The 23,179-nt window shown below is 43.0% G+C and overlaps 2 protein-coding genes across 4 annotated transcripts; one reads left to right on the top strand and one right to left on the bottom strand.

Moving 5' to 3' along the window:
• Positions 1–292: 292 nt before the first annotated feature.
• LOC147196288 (cilia- and flagella-associated protein 99-like) lies at positions 293–6,164 on the bottom strand. The gene is made up of 16 exons (XM_086127802.1): positions 5,967–6,164; positions 4,631–4,763; positions 4,247–4,391; positions 4,068–4,165; positions 3,892–3,998; positions 3,656–3,818; positions 3,450–3,530; positions 3,296–3,364; positions 3,138–3,224; positions 2,969–3,054; positions 2,324–2,528; positions 2,098–2,242; positions 1,857–2,008; positions 1,239–1,444; positions 907–1,096; positions 293–817 (listed from the first exon to the last, which is right to left on the bottom strand). Exons 2-16 carry the CDS (start codon positions 4,742–4,744, stop codon positions 710–712), a joined length of 1,956 nt encoding a protein of 651 aa, XP_085983928.1. The 5' UTR covers positions 4,745–4,763; positions 5,967–6,164; the 3' UTR covers positions 293–709.
• Positions 5,637–22,527, top strand: zfyve28 (zinc finger, FYVE domain containing 28). Of its 3 annotated transcripts, none has more exons than XM_086127800.1 (14): positions 5,637–5,957; positions 12,886–13,026; positions 15,105–15,242; positions 15,371–15,573; positions 15,690–15,779; positions 16,221–16,310; positions 16,383–16,484; positions 16,572–18,104; positions 18,401–18,496; positions 18,719–18,882; positions 19,609–19,725; positions 19,833–19,934; positions 20,564–20,667; positions 20,736–22,527. In XM_086127800.1, exons 1-14 carry the CDS (start codon positions 5,922–5,924, stop codon positions 20,865–20,867), a joined length of 3,048 nt encoding a protein of 1,015 aa, XP_085983926.1. In that variant the 5' UTR covers positions 5,637–5,921; the 3' UTR covers positions 20,868–22,527. The 3 variants fall into 3 exon arrangements, with proteins under 3 accessions (XP_085983926.1, XP_085983925.1, XP_085983927.1); XM_086127799.1 differs by having other exon boundaries at positions 19,830–19,934; XM_086127801.1 differs by lacking the exon at positions 18,401–18,496 and having other exon boundaries at positions 19,830–19,934.
• Positions 22,528–23,179: the final 652 nt, after the last annotated feature.

Here is a 23,179-nt window from a genome sequence, read left to right as displayed (position 1 = left end):
CAGGTAAACCGTACCTACAATGTGGCCCACTACAAAAATGAGTTTGACACCCCTGGTCTATGTGTTCCCTGCAATTAGCCGGCAACCAGTTGAGCGCGTATCCTGCCTCTTTGTCAGGTTCTGAAACGAACCTAATAATGGTTTAGATTCCAGAAAAACAAGGTCAAACAAAGAACCATAACAAAAATAAAAGCGCACTGACAAAGTACAAACTGAAATCGCTGGTCGCAAGGAGCCACTGATGTAGTTAAATCATTTTTATTTTCAGGTGACTGTGGTTCAATTACTGTCCAGTACTGTTGTATGTTTATATTCATAAAATGACACAAGGCACAATAACAGTGTAATCCTTTCACTGCCAGCGCTCCCAGTTACAATGTATTATTGAAACCTATATGCAGCAATAGCAGTGAATCATTTTAATGACAATATAATTTTGCTCACTTTCTTCATCAAATCTATTGGAACACAAAACATCCAGTCGTTACATTTCCATCTCCTTTCCCAGTTGTGAATGATGACCACAGAGCATATACTGTTCGTCGTGTATGTTCATTGAACAGACCAGAGGGAATAAAGAAGACTGAGATATCAGTTGGAGGCCGGTACTTTTCAAAGTAGAAAATCTGTCCAACCTGAAGGCTTTGAGAATGAATTAGTCTAGGTTGGAACTGAAGACCCAAATACTGAATTTGCATTTTGCACACATTTACTTTTTGATTATTTTTCTCTGAGATACATCTTGAGACCCTTTCCTCTCGATGTATTCTTCTAAACTCTGCTCCATATCCTCCCAGTGTACCTCCTTCAATCTAGCCTAGCAAAACAAGACACACAAAAACAATCAGAAGATCGTAGGAAACAACGAGAACTAGCCATTTGCTGATGGGGATGTTTTATACTCACTTTCCTGAGGATCTTGAAGTTTTTAAGAGTGTTTTCTGCTGCCTGCTTTGATGGTTTGGCCTCAGGGCCTAGATTTTTCTTCATTTTTTGATATTCTTGCTTTTTTTCTTCCAACTTCTTCTGTAGTGCTACGACTGTCTCCTCTCGAGTTTGCTGCAATCTGAGCTTGGCTTCTCTTTCTTCTTCTTTTCTGGAACATAACAAATCTACACTTTATGCATACATCTCTAGTAGTGGCCATTCTGTATGTCCATGTCCTAGTGTGCCCACTTTTCCTCAAAATCAGTCTTTTTAAGTGGGGTGGCTCAGTCAAAGCGTCACAGTTGGCTGACCTGAGGGTTGCGGCCATTTCCATGACTTTACTGTGGAGGTTGATGTTGTCCATTTCCTCCAAAAGCAGCTGGTGCTTTTTCTGTTTCCCCTCGAGGATGCAGTCCCGTTTCTTCTGCTGCTCAATCATGTTTGCTTCCCTCATGAAGAACAGACGCTCCTTCAGCTCGGCGTGGGACATCTCATCAAGTAGCTCATGACCTGCAATCTGATACAAGAGGTGACCTGTGACACATTATTGACCATGATTGCATTTTTAGCCAGTTTCACACAGAAATCCTACAAAATTACCACATTGCAGTTGTAATGAATCATCGGGCATTTACTCTACTCGGCTCTACAACCCCTCCGGCCCCCAAAATATGGTTGGCAGGTGCCGAGCCAGATAAGTGACTTGTTTATTTTCCTTTTTTTTTTCTGGAATCTTTGCAGAATTACCCTATTTTCCATATGGAGCGTATAATGGATGTTTATCTGCATTTTCCGTAGAATTTTAATGTTTGTTAAATAATTTTTGGGGTGTGGGTGGGAGATTACTCAAAGGGCCTGAGATAGCGTTGGCCACCCGATAGCCCATCCCAAGGGTGCAAAAGTCAAGCTCTGCCACTGCTCACACTCACCTCTGTGTCATCAAAATATTTGAGCCGAACGAGAGGACAGTATTCAATCGTGTGGAGTTCACTGATGGCTTTAGACTTCCTGTCAAGCTCTGCTTGTGCCTCCTCTTGGGCTTGATGAAGGAGCTCTTGACAATGCTCTGAGACTTGCTTCACTGTTGTGATGGAATAAAATAGGTTGTCTTGAATCGGAAATACTATTCAATTGATCAATGTGCTTTGCACTTTATGTGAAGGTGCTTACCAACAGTTCGCTTGAATTTCTTCATCTTCTCTTTTGCTTTTTGGGGGTTCTTCTTACAGTTCTCTGACACTTGCTGAACAAAGTCTTTCTTTTCATTTATCTCTTGCATTCTTTTCTGTGCAGTTTTCAGTTTCATTTGAGACGCCTGCAAGAAAGCCATGGGAACATTGACGATATAAAAGCGTCGTGTACCGGTAATCTTGAATCTTTTGTGATATACATCCACCTCATCTTTTTTGAGTCGAGCAGCCTTCTTTTTACTCTCTGTTCCTTTTGTGCGGTTTATTGCAATCTCAAGACGATTGATTAGTGTGTCCGCATGCCTCTGATCACTCATTGCGGTCTTCTCTTGGTGGTCTTTGTCACGCATTTCTTTTTGCCACTGAAGAAAATAAAGGGACTCATAACCCCCTTCCACCAGATTCTCAACTCTGCCAACAAAGAGAGAAGCATGTAGTTTTTTGTAATTAATATAATGAATAAAATGATTTATCATTGTACTGTTGCCTTGGAATGTGCGACGTAAATCCAGTTTAAAAGACTTTTTTTCAACAAATTTTCCAACTTTTTTTTCCAGCTTTTGTCGAGTCCATTGTATGAAAATGAATGTAAATATCTGTTTCTCTATTAGGGCCCTGTGATTGATATGACAGCATGTGCCCAGCCTCTTGCTCAAAGTCAGCTGGGATAGGCAAAAGCTCGACTTTTGAGTTGAGGTCTCGATTAGAAGTGCAGTGTTTTTAATAGGTTAATTTGGTACTGGATATCAGTTTTGTATTGTGGTGTTTACTTCGTTTGCAATCACATTAGTAACTATGCTTGATCCAAACAAATCAAATCATAACCTTGGGAAGTTGGGGGGGATGCCTACCGCTGAAGCTCTTCCTCCACTTTGCGATCATAGAGCGCCCTCTGTCGTAGAATTGTGGCACTGTTGAGTTTCACAGGCCACGTTTTCTAACACAAGTGTACAAAGTAGAGAAGATTAATATTCATTATTTAGATTTTTAACCACTAATGCAGCCATTCCCAGTTCTCACCTTATTATTTGGAGAAGGCTGACTTTTAAAAACTGAATTGAACTTGAGTTTGGAGTCTAGCTCTTCTTTTATCTTGGCCATCACCCTCTGCATTAAATATTTTCATGTAAGTTATACAGTACTATACACAACCTATGAAATCAGAAGCTAGTCCATACCTTTGTCTGTTCCGACTTTTGTGGTTTTGCACATTTGAATGCTGTCAAATTAGCCTTGTGCAGCTGCTCCTTTAGTGACGAACAAAACAGATGTCAAGACAATATGTGTCAAAGACTGAATACATTCTTATGATATTATCAAAATGTGTATTACCTCTGTCATTTGATGGTTCCTTTGCTTGAGTTCATCTAATATCTGAACCTCTTTTGGAATTGTGTATGTGCTGTTTGGTACCTACAAAAGTCACAGGACTGGTTAACACATTACAAAGTCATCCATGTGAAATTCAAAAAGCTGCTTTAATTGTTATTATAAAAACCCACAAGTGAATACAGTGAATTCAGTCATACACTTCTTACTGGTATGTATTTTTCTGGCACAGAGCTGGGCTCAGAGTGAGGTCGAGGTGGTGGTTTGCGATTATAAAAAGAGAACTCTACAGGCTCATTGGTTCTGGATGGAGTCTTCGGCATATCACCAGCTCCAAGCTTCTTTATGAACATCTCAATCTTGGAGCGCCTCCTAAACGACAAAATACTTTCAAAAACTGCCTAAATATTTTTGATTAAAAGTTTTAATCGACTGCTTTTAGCACCTCAGCAGTGGGTCAATCCAGTGATCCTTCACATATGGAGCATCATAGATGCTATTCAACTCATCTTCTATCCAAGTGGTGAGGTTTCTAAAGAAGAAATTCAGGAACTACAAACACAGTACATGTTACAAAATACACATTGGTGATTGGATGTAGCTCTGCTATCATATTCTTACATTGTGCATGTTCTCATTATTGTTCAGAGATCTGACAATGTTGTTGAAAGCCTGAAGTCCAAGGTCATCGAAGTGGAATATAGTGAGATAACAGATCACTGAAGGCAACACACACATTTTATTTATATATATTTTTTGTAATTTCAAACACAAACAAATCACTACTTGAATGAACTAACCAACAAACTGGCTGCGAAAATGTTTTGGTAGGTGTTTCCCATCATGGCCATAGAAGGTATTGACGATTATATCCAGTATCTTCTTTTGCTCAATACAACCCGAAAAAACAACAATCACAAACTCCCGATGCTGAGGTTCCATATCCTGGAAAACATGATCAGTGAAATGATCCTTTTAAAGTCAATTCTGTGACATTGTACTGTCAATTCTTTGTACAAAACAGTGGCATCTTGATTTGCATTTTCATCCATCTTCTATAACCATTAATATTGCATCATCAATTACATCGATTTGTAAAAATAGCGCACACACGTGTGGCCGGACCAATATTATAGATTTGTGAAAAAAATTGCCGATAATTCATTATGATCATGTTGGCTGACCTTCAGACTTTTGAAAGCATCTTCAATAAAGTCGTCCAGAGTATTTCTGCTCGCAGGGAACTGATCAATCAGCACAACAGCCTTCTTGACAAGTGATCCATAGCGTTTTGCCATTTTACTCCACCCCAAAGAACTGGAAAGAACGTCACGATTGGGAGGTTCACTAAATCACGAGATGTCAATGCATTCATTCATTTTCCGAATATTTCCATTAAATACAACCGTGCCTTAAAAACTAGCACTGGTTTTGAGAGCAGTTCATTATGCTTGTTTTCCTCTCGTTGACATGGTGACGGGTTGCATAGCGACAAACATGTAAACAGATGAACCTCAGAAAACACGTGAAAGACATTTTATTTTATAATACAAATAAAGACCGGTTGAAGTGGTTCTATTATATGATGATCATTTCACAAGTTTAATGTTTCGGTTTTTGAATTAGCAAGATGTGAATATTCTGATCCTTTGTTAGCTGCATAATAAAAATGACGTCAATTGTTGTGACGTATGTCGTAAGTCATGTGCTGCCTTCAATTTCCATTGGAATTTACGACGCCCGAATTAACCTCAAACATGCCACATAGCCCCGTTTAAACAAAGGAATTAAGTCTCACAATGTGTCGTCTGTCGAACTAAATCTGATTAAACTAATCCGATTTGCTTTAAGACTATCCTGTAAACACAACATTGTGGCGTTGCAGTGTTATTATATAGTATAAAATATATATTTAATTCACTTTTATTTTAAAAAGGTATGGATTTCACCACACTTCACCAACATTTAACGTCCTTCCATGGGCTATTGTTCGCACAAACATGCATTTGAATTGTTTTTCAAATCAAGAATGATTTCCCCTGTCGCAAATGAAAGCATATAAAATAGATTATAACAGGGGCGATGATGAGTTCCGATATCTGGACAGAAGTACATGAACGCATCACTTGCTGAGAAAGTGGGAGGTGAATGTTGTCAACGTGACTGTCGTCAAATAACGTCGGACGTGCAGCGAGCGGCGCAGACGTCGGACTGTGCACTCGAGACTTTGGAAGTGGCAGGACGAGACTAGACAGGCGGCAAACCCCGCAGGACAACAACATGCGGAAATAAGTCGTTGTCTCATTTTGTAGCATTTAGGACAACTTACCTTATATTGTCTTATTTGATTTCTTTTATCGTATTTTAAGCCACCATCGCGAGCTAGCTTAGCAGCCGAACGAGGCTGTCAGGCACACAGGTACCGCCGGAGAACGGACTAGAGCTTGGTGACAAAAGGAAGGTGGCGAGGTAACGATGAACCGCTTTCGGAAGTGGCTCTACAAGCCCAAGGTAAGTTACCTGGAATCCACACTTAATGTCAGCCTATCGTTGAGTCATTTTGTTTTGTATTTCCCGGGCGGGAGTCAGCGGCGCCTGTGGGGCTGCTTCGGTTCGGTTCGGCTCGGCTAGCCCGCAACCAACGTCACACATCTGCTAATGTTAGCCGGCCGGCCGGCTTTTGGGTCTTCACGTTGACATATGTATCACAAGCTGAGCCCCCCCTCCCCTTTGTTTTTGTTGACCCCTTTTGTTCAAGAGCCACACTGGGAAAAACATGTTTGCTTGAATGCCCAATCCCCACCTATACGCGCGCGCGCGCACGCACACGTTTAATTGTCACACGTATTACTGCACTGTGATAAATGACATCCATGCTTTGAAAACCTTTAACACAGGGCTGGGAAAATTGTGCTTTTCATTGTACCACTTAAACATCAAGTTGATAACTTCTTCCTCTATGGTTCAATGAGTAATGTTTAAGCTTAGGTAGATTTAAATCCTGTGTTGGTGGCTGAACTCTGGTGACATCTCTATTTGTGAGAAGCGAGTGCTGTGATAATTTTGCCGTTCTCAGGACCAGTCATTTCTTTTGGAGTTGGGGGGGCGGGGTATTGGATTTGCTGCAATTCTTCAGATCATGCAGGCGGATCAGGTCACGGGTAACCTGTTAAATATTCCTTTTTGGTAAGTGAAGGAACATTTCAACTGTTTTTGTTTTTAAACCCTTTAGGTGTAGGGAATGTGAAATACTTAATGCAACTTTTTGATTCTATAGGCATGTAGTAGTTGTATCAATAATCCATATGCGCCGCATCGTCACAATACATTGTTTTTCCCACAGTGAAAGCAGCGTGTTTCTTCACCAGAAGTAGAATGATGCATGTGGTCGACTGCTTGACAGTAATTCTGTACTTGTTCTATTTATAGTGACCATTGTGAGTAACTGTTCTATTGAAAGTGTTGTGCAACACTTGTACTGTACATTATTGTAATGTGGCTTCTTTTGGACCACCGATGAACATTTGCATGAAACAATTAAATCAAACTAATTAATCGGTTACCTTTATCTATCTAGCTGTGTGTGTGTAATATTCAGTCAGCACTGTCATTTGTGACTGCTACTGTAGCCTGCAAGTCAAAGGAGTGAGGGCAGACGAAGCAATTAGCAGCCGCTCTCTGCTCTGCAGAGGAGCTTCTGTTGGCACACACTCGCTGGAGGAGGCAATCGCAAACTGCTGAGCAGTGGCTAGCTTGGCTTCATATTTAGGCCTCTTTCTGTGGCTGTGGATGTCTCATTCTGCCTAGTCACTAATTGATTTGGTGTCACTTTCCTGGATTTAGGGCGCTCACGTTTGGTCAGAGGCGATGAGACTTGTAAAAAAAAAAAAGGATCATCCCAGGTTCTGAACTAGGTGTGGAGAGAAAAAAAGAAGGGAAGTGGCCATGGCAGATGTGACATTTAAAGGTAGAACACAGATGCTGCTTTCCACCAGGGAGGCCGCTCTCATTGGCAGTAATTAGGTAGACCCCCTAATCAAAAGATTTTTAAAAATTATACTATTCAATGTCACGAGCAACAAGACGTGTTCCCTTTTCTAATTCTAATTTCTTTCTAATAGCAATTTTAGGGGTGGGCATTTGACATTTCTTTGCTCATCGTTAACTTTCCAGTTCGATGAATCACCATTTTTGAATACTTCCAATGGGATGGGAGAATGTCTTTCTGAATGTTCTCATTCTGAATTTGTTTCGATCAATCAAATATTGATCAGAATAATGCTTCCCAGTGGAGTTGACATCGCCGAGGTCATGCTCTTCTTCAGACTGCGAATTAGATGTGACTGAATTAACCAAGTATTCATGATGCACTTAATACAAAGATGAGACAGATAACCTGTGAATAACTCAGAACTCCACAACTGAAATTCTCTTATTAGTTACATCAGAATCAACTGATTTGTTGCCAGGCAGAGTTTCATCAATACTGCACTCTAGGCCACAGAGAACATTTTTAAATGCCATGTGAAGTCTTAACACTAACTTTTCCACTGGTAGCACTGGTGATACCAACTTTCTCATTTGGTCGAACAGGCACATGACACTGTTTGTTTTGTTTGTTTGTTTTTTTCTTCTGAATGGATGTTTAATCTCAATGTAGCCTGTGAGGATATTAGAACATCTTTCACTCACAATAGTTGGGCCATAGACAATTTCACACTCTTTTGCAGAGACGTGGGTGTCTCCATCGATCATAAATAAATATGTAGGTGGAGGAAGTGATTTTTAAACACTCGTGTTCATTCTGCGTGGACTCAATGCAATTCACGCAGCGTGTTTATGGGCAGGGATGTGTAAACCAATGCGCATGCATGGAACCACTACTGATGTAAATCTTGACATCTTGTATGAATATGAATGGAACTGCACATCTGCGGTCTATGAGCAAGTCCACAGGGGTCAGCCTACGCACTGTGCGAAAACTTTCTGGGACTGAAAGAGAGGGAGATTTTTTTTTTAACCACAATTTCCAATACGGTGCTTGTGTTAGAGGAGCATTAAAGCATATACACGCGCACAAACACGACCAGATAACATTCTTACTTGCACACTGGAAAAGAATGTTGCATATGCGACCATTTTGGTCACAGTCTCGAACCCTGCATGTCCTGCTCATGCAGCATATTTTCAAAAACAAACTATTTGAGTTAATGACGCTGTGCCCCCAAACAGACACGAACAAACACACGAAGAAAAGAAGTACTGTAGCAAGCCAGTTAGTCAGAAAGTTGTTGTCTACTGTCGTCATTAAAGAAACCTGATCTGAGCTTCTCCTGGCCAGTTTGAATCAAAAAGATCGTATGCCGCTGCAAGCTCTTGGGTCGAGGCTGTTGTCATGTGCCATTTGCAGCAGCTTGTTCAGTGTCTTCACTCTGTCACTGTTTATAAGGGTGAGAGGAATTTGAATAGATTTGGCCTCAATGTGAGCTATGCACATCCTCTAAGATGGCAGAGTGGCTGTTGGTCATTCTCACCCATAGTAATCATTGCAGCATAAAAGCGCATTTGGCTGAGTTATTATTATACGCAGAATGCTACCAAGGTAATTAATGTCTTTTCATTGTCAGCCTGGATAATGGTGATTTTGGAAATTTACTTTGCAGGGCCGAGCTCCTAGCCTCCAGCAGAAATGGGGAGTTTGGTGCGTTGTTTATAACTCCAGAACAGGCCCATATAGATATATCAATTCAGTGTGTCGTCATCTGCTCCAACTGATAAGTGGCAACACGAGAGGCAGTTTATCATATTTCTTACCACTCGCCGGAGCAACAGAAAGGCTTTGAAAAATTTTAAGATCTGTAAATACGAATTTGATATCTAATTCCACACAAGTTGTCGTTTATTTTAGGTTGGCACGTTTCCTGCTTTTGGAGGGAACCTGCAATCGCTACGATTCATATTCACAGGACTTGTGACTACATATGTCTAAAATGTAACTTCTCCATTGTCGCTGCAAATCAGACAAAGCAGACAGTTCTGGATTGTATAACCAGATTATTTGTTGTATAAGAGGTTCCAGTCGGATGCTGGCAAACAGGATGCTTCCACGTGACACGAGTGAACTGACAGGGGGCCCGGCATATGAACCAAATCCTCTCCCCTGTGTCTGCTGTCCCGATAGAGGTTAGTGCCAAACACATTCAGAGGTCACGGCCTAGTCCAAATGTCACATCAGGACGATCTGCGTTGAAGAAGCACACATGAAGCCATCATTCCAAATGAGTAAGTGGACTGAGATAAGTCTAGTCGTCTGATGTGGATCCAAATCTTCATCCTCCCGATAAGAATAGATTTGAACGGTGGTGATATTCCTGAGCGTTCTATAGTTAGACAACGCCAATGTGAATCATGCAGCAGCTCAGAGGCAATCAACCAACGCGATTGAATCCAGTTAGCCCACCACGACATTCCACTAAAGTATTTTATTTCGTTTGTGTCTAGAACCATAAGCTCACTCTTGCTTTCAACACCGAGTCGTAAATAATAAATGAGTTGATGAACCAATGTCCCCCTAAAACATTTGCATGGGATCTTTGGATGGCCTCCAGAAGCCAGCAAATGGGGCTTTGAATAGAATACGGAGAGTAAAAGTAAGGTCTCTTTTCAAGTCCTTAAGTGGGTTCAGTGTGCACACGCCGGTGGCATCGATCACATTCGAGTGTCTGGGTAGCTCTTCATCAGCTGCATGCTTTGAATGGAAATGAAGTGTTGAGTTTGAAGACCTTGGAGAGTGCAGAAATGACAAAAATGCTGATGCTGTGCAGTGGCAGCCACTCAATTTGAACAGAACCTAACGTTGACTAATTTATGTATCACAAAGTACACAATCCTTGTATTGGTCTGAAATTATTGTCGCGCCACTGTGGACCGCATCAACATCAGAGCAGTTGAGAGCGGCCGATAGTGGGAGTATCACTTGCGTATGTCACACCACATGGGATGAGAGTCTGCTGAATCATGTCCGTATTTGACGCAAGGTAGAGCTGTCATTGGTGGTGATAACGTAATTTTGACGTCATATACTGTATATATATATACTCACATGAACACAGCCTCACTGTATGTGGTCCAAAGATTGTCTGGCTCGTAATGACAGGGAATATCTAATGTGTGACGTTTGCGATGTGTTTCCTCTGATATGATCAAGTACGGCTTCAGATATGTGGACATCCAATTCCCTGCATTTTTTGTTCACGTTGTCATCACAGAATAGTGTCACTCGAATCGTGAAGTGCGAATCCAGCCTAAATGAAGCCGATATCTTGGCTGTCCAAATGAGGATGACTTTGTATTTTGGCAACAGCAGAAATGCGTCGGCTAGAGGGCAATAGCTGCGTCAGCTACTTGAATATAGTGACGTCATTCTAATGCAACCCACAAAGATTTCCACACAGAAGAATGTAACAATGAGCCAGCCTCATTTTATTTAGTCTTTGTCTAGTTTTCCTGGCATGTGGCTGTTTCCTCCAAGAATTGACTTTCTTTGTGGAGATTAAAAATATGGATCAGCGTAATTCACAACTTTGTATTGTCCAAATGTTCTGCTGTGTGATTGACACGCGGTTATTGCCAATCCATGGCAGAAGTCAAAGACATGGTTGCCCTCTCACATTCCTTATTATTTCATGCTATTTTATTGATTCAACGGCTTAACTGTTTTTAAGTAACAGTGCCTGCCTTTTACTTCGTTTCTCCCATGGTGGTGTGCTGCAGGAATCTTCCCTCTTGTATGAGGAATGTAGCAGGAGGAGGCTTCAGAATGACATCCATTTCAGACACCTCTTTTCCTTCTGGCTGCACACTGGCTCACATGCTTCAGAAGAAGAAAAAAATCTTTCAATTTCTCCTGTTCGTTCCTTTGTGGTCATGGTGACATTTGTGTCACAGACCACCACATTATTGTCAAGTGTCGTCAACTAAAGCCTGTCTAGTGGTAGCTGGCGTTATCACTGGCAAATATTAGATTGGCATAATGAACCCCAATATGCCCTTTGAGCGATATATATTTTACCAAATGCAAGTCTTTTGAACAGCTTTTCATTTTTTTGAAAAATACTGTATGTATTTCTTCTCACAGTACGGATGCGACAAGCATCCCTACTGCAGCTTATATCTCTGTATACTTGCTGTTTGTTTCATTATTAATGAGCGTGAGTGAGGGAACAGCGTTGTGTATCATATTCAGCGAGAAAGGTCCACAAGGGAGCGGATCACGCACCAGGAAGAGCACTGCAAACTTGAGGGGAAAGCACCTGTGAGAGATTTCTCCATTAGAGAAATCCTCCATTACAGGAACACTAATGTTCCATTTGATGTCATAAAAAACACTTTGACTTACACCGCAGGCGAAAAGACAAGTGGCTCTCCCAGTCCGCCCAGTCCCGCCGCCCTATTAGCGCCTGCGCCGCTGCACGCTCATTTGGTTTCTCGCGGTGAGTGTGAGATGATGCGTGTCGGCATGTGGTCGAAATTTTCAAACCATTAACCTTTCGATCTATCTGAGCCCCTTCCTTGACTCTGAGCCTGTGTGCGCTTAGTTTCTTTTGTATTCAGAATTTGAGCATATCTATGGTGAGAGTATATTTTCTTTTAAAGTACAAGCACAGTTAACTGATTCTATTATTTAGTTTTTTTCTTTTCTTGAGCCATATCTTGTGCATTGTGTTTTCACTCAACCGATACATGCTTTGCTTCCACTGTGCTGTTGGTCCCAACACCTCCAGTGCATGGTCGGAGATAATGACACAAATGCTCTTCCAGGGAGATAATGACACAAATGCTCTTCCAGGGTTAGGCTCACTAATTACGCCTACTCTTCTGGGAGCTTTCACTGTATTAAAGCCTTTGTTAACTCGCCTAGTGACAATGAATACTAAATATGTCATTTCCGTCACCCTAGAAAACCTCAAAATACATTCACTTGTGTTGTCTAGAATTTGCACATCAGCTACAAAATGACTGGTGATCAATGTGTCCTATGTAACCGGTTTTAATTTAACTCCCAGACATCAGTTTTATTCAGCCGATGTGTGGAATCAAAGCATAGAATTAGCCCGTAATAGCCAAGGCGTCATTTGTAAATTAGCATATAGCCCAGTTCTGCTGAAGAATGGAGATGAGTGTGGCTCTATCTGACTGACAGTGTCATTATTTTTGTGGCAAACCTCTTAACAGTGGTGGAGGAAGACAGCAGCTATGAGCTCTTCCATGCGGACTCAATAGTGTAGTTGCGGTGAATGGACGCCGCCTCAATCCCTGTGTTGTATAAGAAAAATGTTGATATTAATATGCACTGGATGGGAAATCATGGTTTTAATTGGGTGGAAAGAAATAATGCCCCAAAATGTTTTTGTCAGTTGGTTGTTGTGCTTCTTTTCAGAGGACGGACCCACAACTTCTGGCCCAGTTCTACTATGCAGACGATGAGCTGAACCAGGTGGCCGCTGAACTCGACAGCCTCGACGGAAGGAAGGACCCTCAAAGATGTACGCTGCTGGTTAACCAGTTCCGCTCCTGCCAGGTGAGCTGGGTGAAGCGCGTAGCAGCAGTATCTCACGCTGCATTTAATTCGAAATCGCAACATCCAACGGACATATGTTGGATTTCTAGTCCTTTTTGTGAGATTTTTTTTTTCTATTCAGAGCACATTGACAGTTTAAAAAAAAAACTCACATTTTGTATCTTTATTATTTCTCCATTGTGAGACAAATAAATGTTTTCTTATCTTATATTTGTATGACACAAACCAGGACATTGTTTTTTTGGGATGACAAGCTGAAAATAGACGCGGCGTTTTTCAGCCTCGGTCTAAAAATTGGCGAGGCGGTCTCATTGTTACCTTATCTAGGTCGAATTTCCACATCAAGCACATTGAGCTGATAACATGCGATAAGTACAGAGTTTTGTAAGTGTCTAAGGATCTTTGAAAACAAGGGAAGACACTCATTTTTAGTAGTTACCAAAGGGCTTTGGGTCATGTGTTTAGTTAATGAATGTCCAACAGTGGCTTCTTTGTGGAGAAACACCTTACAAGTGTGGAACACAACTGTTCTACACACATTTCTTTCTAACTGGACACAGTTACCAGTACTTGATTGAGAAAAAAAAAATCAGCTACCCATTTTCTATCGTGCTTGTTCTCATGAGAACACATCCCACCTGACTTTGGACGAGATGCGAAGTATATACTGGACTGGTTCCACTGAGTCAAAGAACATACGGACAGCCAACAATTCACACCTATGGACAATTTAGAAACGCGACTTAAAACAAGATGCTTGCTTTTGGAACGTGGGAAGAAGCCAGAGCACCCGCGAAAACCCACCACGGTCCGAACATGCAAACTCCATGCAGGAAGGCCGGAGCCAAAGTCTAAACCCTAAACCTCAGAATTATATGTGTATAAAAAGTATTTCATTGTGTTGTCAAATGTACATGATCATGGTAATGGTTCGAGTAGTCTTTGAGCGGGCAGGGCTGAAAGGCGCTTGGAGGGCAAGGCTGTGCATGAGTGATGGATACGAAGCTGCATCATACTGAGAAAGCTGCAGGTGGTATTGGGAGGTCGTCATGTGGCCTGTTGTGCTCCAGCAGCCCCCCCGCCCCGAGCACCGCCGCACACCGGGCAATGGTTAATAAGGTCACCACTTGACCACCAACTGTTCTTTTCCCTTCTTCCTTTAGGCAGTGTGCTTGTTTTTGTTTTGCTGCAGCGCACTTTATTTTATTTTGCATGGCCTTATGTTACAATAGATGTTTTTCAAACAGTCCTCCTGAAAGATTTTGAAGTATAAATTAGGCAGTGATACCCAACAGCCTGGGGCACCAATAATAGCAGATGAACCCACTCGGGCCAACAATTTACACTTGAACCGGCCACCCCAGCCTTCAGCTACCGTTCATGGGCCTCTCTAGGGGGGGGGCTTCTGGCACACTGCTTATGTCATGTCGCCCTGAGCGTTCTATCATGGTTGTGGTTTCATATTTTGGTCAGGTTGAATTGGCATACGTGAGAGACAGTTGAGGAAGAAAGTTGAAAGATCAACAGGGACAGAAATAGAATTTGAATGAAGAATGGCAAAAAAAAAAGAAAATCTGGATTTGCAGCCTGTCATAAGAAACGGTTATCACCGGTGTCCCCTCTTATTAGCAGCTTCTGGATACACAAGCGTCTCAAAACGGTAAAAGAATTAGTGGGCCAGCTTTCCATCGCAAAGCTTTTTAATCTTCTTCCTCTGGGTGTGCTGAGAAAGACGCAGTGCTGCGCCTGACAAGATTACAGTGTACAGTGCCGCCACAGTTGAGTGAAAAGCTTATTGTAAGTCATTGTTATGGCTCTTGTACATGCCAGCGGCACATAAGCTCTTGATTAGCTCTCGCGGTGTGTGACACAGTATTTTCACAGCTTGAATTATGGGACTCATTTTAGTGTTTTTAATTGAATGCCGGCGACCTTAACGGTGTAATACTCTCTGGTTGAAGTCCCTTCATTCACTTCCCAATCAATAATCTCCAAAGGCTGAAACGGCTGTCTCGAAAAAGGTGTCATTTGCACTCACGTTTTGTTCATTATGCTTTTGTGAACGCTTCATTCCGCAGGACAATGTGCTGAACATCATCAATCAGATTATGGATGAATGTATTCCCTGTGACCGAGCCAACAGAGACTTCTCTGTCAAGTTCCCCGAGGAGATTCGTCATGACAACTTGGCGGGGCAGCTCTGGTTCGGAGCGGAGGTACAGTATTCCCTCAGCATCAGTCTGGAGGAAAACAGGCCTCCGTGAAGACTGTAAAATACTGTTTAGTTCAACAAGGGCAAGCTTCCCACGTGGCATTGTTAAAAGATGCTCCCACTCTTGCGCAGTGTTTAGCTGCAGGCTCCATCATCATGAACAGGGAGATTGAGAGCATAGCGATGAGACCCTTGGCAAAAGACCTGACTCGCAGCCTTGAGGAGGTGCGCAACATAACACGAGATCAGGCCCTGCGAGACCTCAATTTCTACACGGACCGCATGAAGGACGCACTGCGACATTTCGACGGCCTTTTTGCTGAGTTTGAACTCAGGTAAATTAGGAGCAGACCTTCTTGGCAGTCGTAGCGCAAATAGAAAATCACATTTGCCAACAGCAAACCTTTGACTCAACCGCAAATGTCATCGCTTCCGTCTCTTTGCGTTGCAGCTACGTGTCAGCCATGGTGCCTGTCAAGTCTCCCAAAGAATACTATGTGCAGCAGGAGGTGATCGTTCTCTTCTGTGAGACGGTGGAAAGGTGACTCCCCCACCCCAAAAACAAAAAGACTTAAGTTGTTCAACTTCATATGAAATATGCCACATGAATGTATTGTGTTGACCACTTTTTTTTTTTTTCAAATACTACCTAAAAAATTCTTAGCTCTTCAAGTACCATCATCATGACAACATTAAAATACAGTAGCATAGTAGGGCTAAGTGTTCATAAGGAATGATTGTATTCCTTAGCCACTGGAACAATATGCAGTTTGAACATTAACACTGTGCTTACATATAAAAGGAAAAACTGCCCTCGTAATGATTCAATTAAATTATATTGCATACAACAATGCAAGTGATTTGCTCTGAAAACTTTAATGCAAATGAGCAGTACTCGGGCAGTGAAAATAAATAAATAAATAAATTTTGAGAGGAACGGCAGTAGACTAAATACTGATCTTGTTTGTGCCTTCTCTACCAGGGCGCTCAGACTGGGCTACCTCACACAAGACATGATTGATGACTACGAGCCTGCGCTGATGTTTACAATTCCCAGACTAGCCATTGTATGGTAAGTCTTCACCACACTTCCGGCCTTCCTTCTCCTCCCAGTCCTCATAAAGGATTCTGAATCTATTTTTAGCGGGTTGGTCGTGTACTCAGAAGGACCGCTCGACCTTGACCGAAAAGCAGAGGACATGTCTGAGCTCTTCCGACCTTTTCGTACTTTACTGAAGAAAATCAGGTACAGTTAACGAGTGTCATCATGAATTTAGGTTCTTTGCCACCAAATATGTTGTGATGTTACGCCGACCTTTTGTCACCTTTTCAGAGACCTGTTGCAGACTCTGACTGAGGAAGAGTTAATAATGCTGGAGAAGAACCTCTGTATTTCTCAGGATGGAGAGTTCCCCACAGGTCAGGAGGAGGCCACCAGCAAGACACCAGCGCCTATCCAAGATAATCGGTCCTCCTGCAGCCCCACGAATGTCACCTCCAAGGCGGGTGGTGATGAGGAGGAAAAGCATCTGTCTCTGTTTGTCTCTCCCAGCCACGAGGAGGAGTTGGCAGAAGTGGAAAAAGGCTGGGAAGAGCTGGAATCCCAGAAAGGGGAACAGGCAGAAGACATGCAGTGTGAGGAGGCAGAAGAGGCCGAACTTGCTTGTTCCATGCAATACGATGAGGAAGAACTGGAACAGCTCAACATGATGGTGTACCGCGTAGGAGATGAAATGTCAACTCTGCTGTCGCCTCCTAGCCTGGGTCAGTCCCCGGCACACCGTCCCAACAGAGGTGAGGTACAGGGCGCCAGTGGCGCTTCCAGCACTGAGGCCTCCCCTCTCAGGGTACTGAGGGCCCAAGGGAGGACAGGTATCTATTTAGAGGAGGAAGACAGGGTCTTCTTCATGGAAGATCTAGACCCGGCAGGAGACGGCATTACCAGTATTTCAAGAGAAGTACAAAGTTGCGTTGCCTCGCCTTCTAAAACTCCAAAGTCTGCTCATCCATTGCAACGTAGTACAGGCGTGCAGTCGGACGCGGTTCGCAACAGTTGGCTCTCCGAGGGACCTTCGGAACAGCCTTGTCCACAACTACGCAGTAAGAACGCACAGTGTCTCAATGCAATGCGACCTCCATCGCGCACATCTGCTCCCCGCTCTGAACCGCTGCCCTACACCAACGGCTGGGAGATGGGCTTAGAGGGCATGGTCAATGAAACCGCAGAGGTCATTGCCCATCGCATGGGCGGCATGAAACTCTCGGCCACGGTCATATTCAACCCTCGCTCCCCCAGCTTGACGGAGCTGGCGGTGGACAAGATGCTGCTGCCTCGGCCCTCTCCCTCTGAAATTGAAGCCTGTGGCCCGCTGGTGGCCACTCACTGCTTGCTCAACTCTTGTGTGTGCTGCGCGAGCTGTGAAGACGCCCACGAGGATGCCATCACCTCGGAGACCGCAGGGCTCGGGTTAGGCCTCACTCTAAGGACGGATAAGCAGTGTAAAAGCGTGGCCCCCGGTGCTGTCATCCAGTCCTCCGCTTGCCGGCTGGCCCCACGAGGCCGCGAGTGCTTCAGCAGAACGGAACTTTGCCAGCTGTCTCACGCTTCTTCCCGCTGCGTGAACCAGCCCCTGGAAGAGGAAGGGAGAGCTGAACTTGGTGAGAAGTGCCTGGCGGGCGATCCACAACCGGGGCATCACACTCAGAACTGTGGCAGCAACATCGGGCAGGAACCTTCGAGATGTAACTTCCAGCAGAGGACTGAAACGACGCGACACACCACTGGAAGCCCGCTGAGGGACAAGGACAAGCAAGGAATTAAGGAATCCAAGAGGGGCACCAAAGAGGAGAGCAGGAAGGGCTCCAGGTAAGTTGTCCTTTTGATGTCATTCAGCAAATGTAACATTGCCGAGCATTTTGGGTTTGACTTATTTAATTATATGCAGTACTCCCATCATTTGTAAATTGGACTTACAGTATTTGTTTTTTGGTTCTTGTTCCTTGACTGCACTTTTGAGGGGGAAAAAAAATGAACACTATCAATTTGGTATTCCATTGACCTTGTATTTTAATTTTTTTTTTTCAATTTCACAGTTTGTGCTTTTGTTTTCTCCTTCCTAATGTTTTCAATATTTCCTCTTCTTTCTGTACTGTTGTTTTTAGTCTTCACAACTCCCCCCTCAGCTCTGTGTCAGGTAGTGACTGTGAGAGTGTGTCGGTCACCACATGTAGTCTATCCAGCAGTGTTTACACTCCCAGGTAACTATAAGTAGCATCATATGGTAGCGTAATACTATCTGGGCCAAAGCCAAAGCAGAAGAAGATGATGTTTTCTTTCAGTCTTCAATTTTGGTATACAGTTGCTGTCTTAAATCTCAACATCTTCACTCAATGAAATATGGATGGAAGGTGTGAATAATGTAGGGACACTTGAGGGGTATAAACAGCGTCTCCCGTTCTGTCTTCCATTACTTCCTTCAGTCCCGTCAGCAGCCTCACTCCCAGCTCGGGCACGTCAGAGGACCTGGACCATGAGGACATCCGGCTTGCTCTTCAAGATGTCAAGATGGCTGCCCGAAAAAAGATTCGCTCACGTTTCCACAGCAGCAGCGACCTCATTCACCGACTCTTTGTTTGTATATCAGGTAAGGCCTTGCACACTGTGCCTGTTTCTCCTAGTGATCGTTTCTTTTCATGATGAACACTTCACTGTTATTTGTAATGCTATTTGCAATAATTAATTATAATTAATGATAGTTAATTCACTATTGAATAAAATAATTTTAAATGCATTTTTAAAATGCATTACTATTCGGTTTTATTTTATTATTTACACCATATCATTCGCCCGATTAATTAATGATCTAAATAAATACAAAATGAATACATTTTAACCAACCACTTTTAAGAATGAAAATCAAAATCAAGTTTTACAGCCGTCTTAAAGAATGAAGCAGGCCATACTTTGACCCTTCATTATTCAAACGCTCAACACACATTTGCTCCTCAATTTGTGTCTGGCTGCAGTGTGAGCTTTCGAATTGGCTATCGTCCCGTTTGCTTCACTGTCAATGGAGTTTGTCGCTCGGCCCAACTCGTGTTGACCTCACATATTAGCAGCCATCAAATATTGAACAATTTGAACGTTTACGATTACCATCCCGACTATTTTCTGAGCACACGCGAAAGAAAAAAAAAACCTTCTCAACAAACCCTACACATCAGGGTAATTGCTCCGGATAAATTTTCAGTCACATCTGAGAATTGGATTGCAGGGAAACGGAAATGTTGCCTGATTCTCCGGATGCACGTACCCTACTTTACCTGCCCCTTCATCTCATTATTTCAATTTCATCTGCGATGGGATTCAGGTGTTGCTGATCAGCTGCAGACCAACTACGCCAGTGACCTTCGCAGCATTCTCAAGACGTTGTTTGAAGTTATGGCAACAAAGTTAGAGCAGGGAGAAAACGATAAGCAAAAGAAAGGTAAGGATCAAGCGTGCTGGACAGACAGCATTCAACTGTAACGGGGGAAGGAATCAATTAATTCTACAGAGCTTGGTTTTAGTTTGTTTCTCTGTGGTGCCCAGCAGGCCCTGTTCTGCGAAGTGCAGTACTAGAGGACTGCGCTCTCTGTCAGGAGACCATTTCCTCATCAGAATTGGCAGCCAAGGCCCGCGAGGGCCAGTTTGAAGGTCAGCACTAACACACTGAATGTATTTTAAATGTCAGCCCTTCCTCCTTGGATGTGTCTGAACGGGAGGCCCTCTTTGTGGAAAGCTAACCACACACCCAGCGATGTGACCGAATGCCATTGAAGAGTTTAGTCACATCACCCAGCGCGCGTGATTCTGCAGCTAGTTTGGATGAGTTGCAACTTTTGGCTATGATTCCAAATGTTGATTCACAAAGGAATGGCATTGCAATAGCACCGACTTTTTCAGCCAAGTTATATCGCATGATCTTTCACAACAAAATTTGCTGGTACCCTGCACCATCAAGCAAAATTCGGTGCTCATGTAACCATCATGCTGTTAACATTTTGAACTCATGATGTCATCAGCACGATGTCATCAGCAGGTTGCAACAGCGATACAAGAGTAACTGAGTCACAGAAAGCCAAGGAAATGGACTGACTGCTTTGGAAATGTATTGGTCAATTCATGGCTCAAACATCTGTAGTGATTTTGTCTGTTTCAGTTCCTTTTTTAGAAAAGTTATTTTCGCCATCTGTTTAGGATCACTTTCGAAAACTGTGAAACCCAGCACCTTTATGCCATTTTTAATGAAAATGAAAACTTTAACCCATTCCTGTTTTTTCCAGATCCTCCTGACTGGGTTCCAGATGAAGTGTGCAGCTCCTGCATCACCTGCAAGGCTCCTTTCACCGTCATCCGCAGGAAGCATCACTGCAGGAGCTGTGGAAAGGTACAATTCCTCCCTTCAATGTGTTGATCCCACAAACCCCTAACGTATGTCACGCTTCCTCCTCTCAGATCTTCTGCTCCCGCTGCTCCTCCCACTCAGCCCCATTGCCTCGATATGGGCAGATGAAACCCGTACGGGTGTGCACGCACTGCTACATGTTTCACGTCACGCCTTTCTACAGCGACAAGGCCAACATTTGAAGCACAGGTCGCCACGGCGAGAGCAAAGACCATGCGAAAATGCCTTCGCAGTTCACACGTACCTGCTTGGAGAGTGACAGGATGGGGCAAAAACCAAGGGAAGGTCTGACCTGTTTCTGCTGTAGTTTGCTGGAACAGGAAGCAAATGCGCACTGTATTCTAACACGTGACTGTGAAGGTGTAAAAGAGGGAGGATGATGAGGCAACGGCAGACTTTGAACCGCACAACATGAAAACAGGCCACTGTAGGAGTTTTATTGCTTTTCATGTACAAAAGAATGGATTTCCTATTCTACAGCGAGCTTCCAACCTTTGTGCCAGAGAGCTCCCACGGGACTCGGATTAGTCAAAGAATGTAAGTCACGATTAGTATGTAAATAAGGATCATTCTGGTCATAACCATCCACAATGTCGGCTGTTGCTATTCATTCGGGAACTGGTCAGAAATCCTCTCCATGCTTCCACTCGCATTTACGCAAAAGTGGTCAGAGAGAGTTTTTGTATTGGGATTTGGTCACGCTTTCGATGGTCGTGAATGTTAAGGGGGCAAACTTTTATGGGCTGTGCCCATTATGCACTGCGGGTGGTTCTTTGCTTATTCTATGGATAAAAGGGAGCTCATAGGCTGTGTACAAATTCACAGGCTGGGTTCCTCCGAAGGCCGCATTTTCAGCCGCATGACGTCACTTCTGGTGCAACTCGACCGCAAGCCGCATCCGAATTCTGATTCACCCTGTCCAAATTCACCACAGTTTATGCGGTCCACGGAGGCAACATGAGGTGCAGCCTTTGAAGGCATCAAAGGACCCCAGCCTGTGAATTGTCTTTTATCAAATTTGGGAACCACGTGCGGTCGAGTCGAGACGGAAGTGACTGCCATGCGGCTGAAAATGCGGCCTTCTGACACAGCCTGTGAATTTGGACACAACCATAGTTATCACCGTCTGGTCTTGAAGGCCCTCTAGTGGAGAGTTGACCTCTCTACAAAGTGACGCCGAAGCCTTCTTCACAGGTGCTGACTTGCAGACTGCAAGGTCACTCATTGCTTTTCCTCTCATTGTGGTGCAATATTCTGACTACTCTGATCAAACAAGCCATTTTACGTAAGTACGTTGCTGTTGATTAGCTAAGTGATTTACTGTACATTACGACTTTAGCTTGAGGTACGTCACACTGGACACACACCGGTCTCATTTGCATATGAAGTGCTCTGTACTAAATATCCTTGCTTCCTTTTGCAGTGACAAACAATCTTCCACTCTGAACATCATCGTCATGTCGTTCTAGAACATTGAGGACATGAGAGTGGGCATTGTGTCATTCCGCTGTAACTCAAAGCAGCTTCTCAGGCATTTCATAATCAGGAACACACTCTACTGTTGGATTGGGTTTATGGCCCCTAATATTCAACCTCACTTTGGAAGAGTTTTGCTTTTTCTTTTATAAAGAATAAAAATGGCATATAGAACTACAGTATATCAATTTTACGTATACAAACAGGGAATCATGCAGTAATTTAAAGGAGGAATAATCTATGATTTCAAAGCTTTGTCTTATTTTGTAAAATGACACTACATTTCCTTGATAGGAGTGGTGTGATTTTTTTATGTATAGTTTTAAATGCAATGTAAATTGAAATAAATGATTTTTTCTGTTTAAATCTGTTGACTGATCCTTTGTGCTTTTTTGTTTTTCTCGGATAACGGTTTGAAGATAGATCACTACAATAACATATATAGCTCTCGCTATATATGTTATTGTAGTGATCAATGTTGCTCCCATATCTTTATAAAACAGACAATATTGGTAATTTGGGTGAAACTTCAAACATGCACGTGTGGAGAGCAGTAACAGGTTTCATTCAAAGTGGATAATGTTGCCTGTTTTTGTGCAGGGCGAACTTTTCAAACTCACGCAGCGTCAGCGGGTAAGTGGAGATGCTGACACTTAACATGACCTAATACAAAGAAGTCGGATGTCAACACAAACGTTTGAATTCCACATGTTGGTTGACACAATCCCCTCCTAAGGAAGTAGTTTATACTTTGAACCACATTTGAATTTGAAGCATTTTCATCACCACTGCTGCTTTGAATGAACCACATTAAGTTCCCTAATTGCAAGAGGAAGCAGGAATACATAACCCTGCCTTATGAACAATTGCTGGGAACACTAGCTCAGCAAATAAACTTAACGCATGGCCCGGCTCCCAATAACATTGGGGATATCAGCTGTCACTAGTATAATCAACTTTCTGCATATGCCTGCAGAATAATAAACAGCTATGTTATGTTAGGATGAAATTTTCTTCA

The sequence above is a fragment of the Hippocampus guttulatus genome, chromosome 13 (assembly GCF_054856545.1).
Source record: "Hippocampus guttulatus isolate MCC_2025c chromosome 13, RoL_Hgut_1.0, whole genome shotgun sequence".
Lineage (NCBI taxonomy): Eukaryota > Metazoa > Chordata > Actinopteri > Syngnathiformes > Syngnathidae > Hippocampus > Hippocampus guttulatus.
The sequence above is the reverse complement of the archived record's forward strand: the minus strand, read 5'-3'. Positions and strand labels throughout refer to the sequence as shown.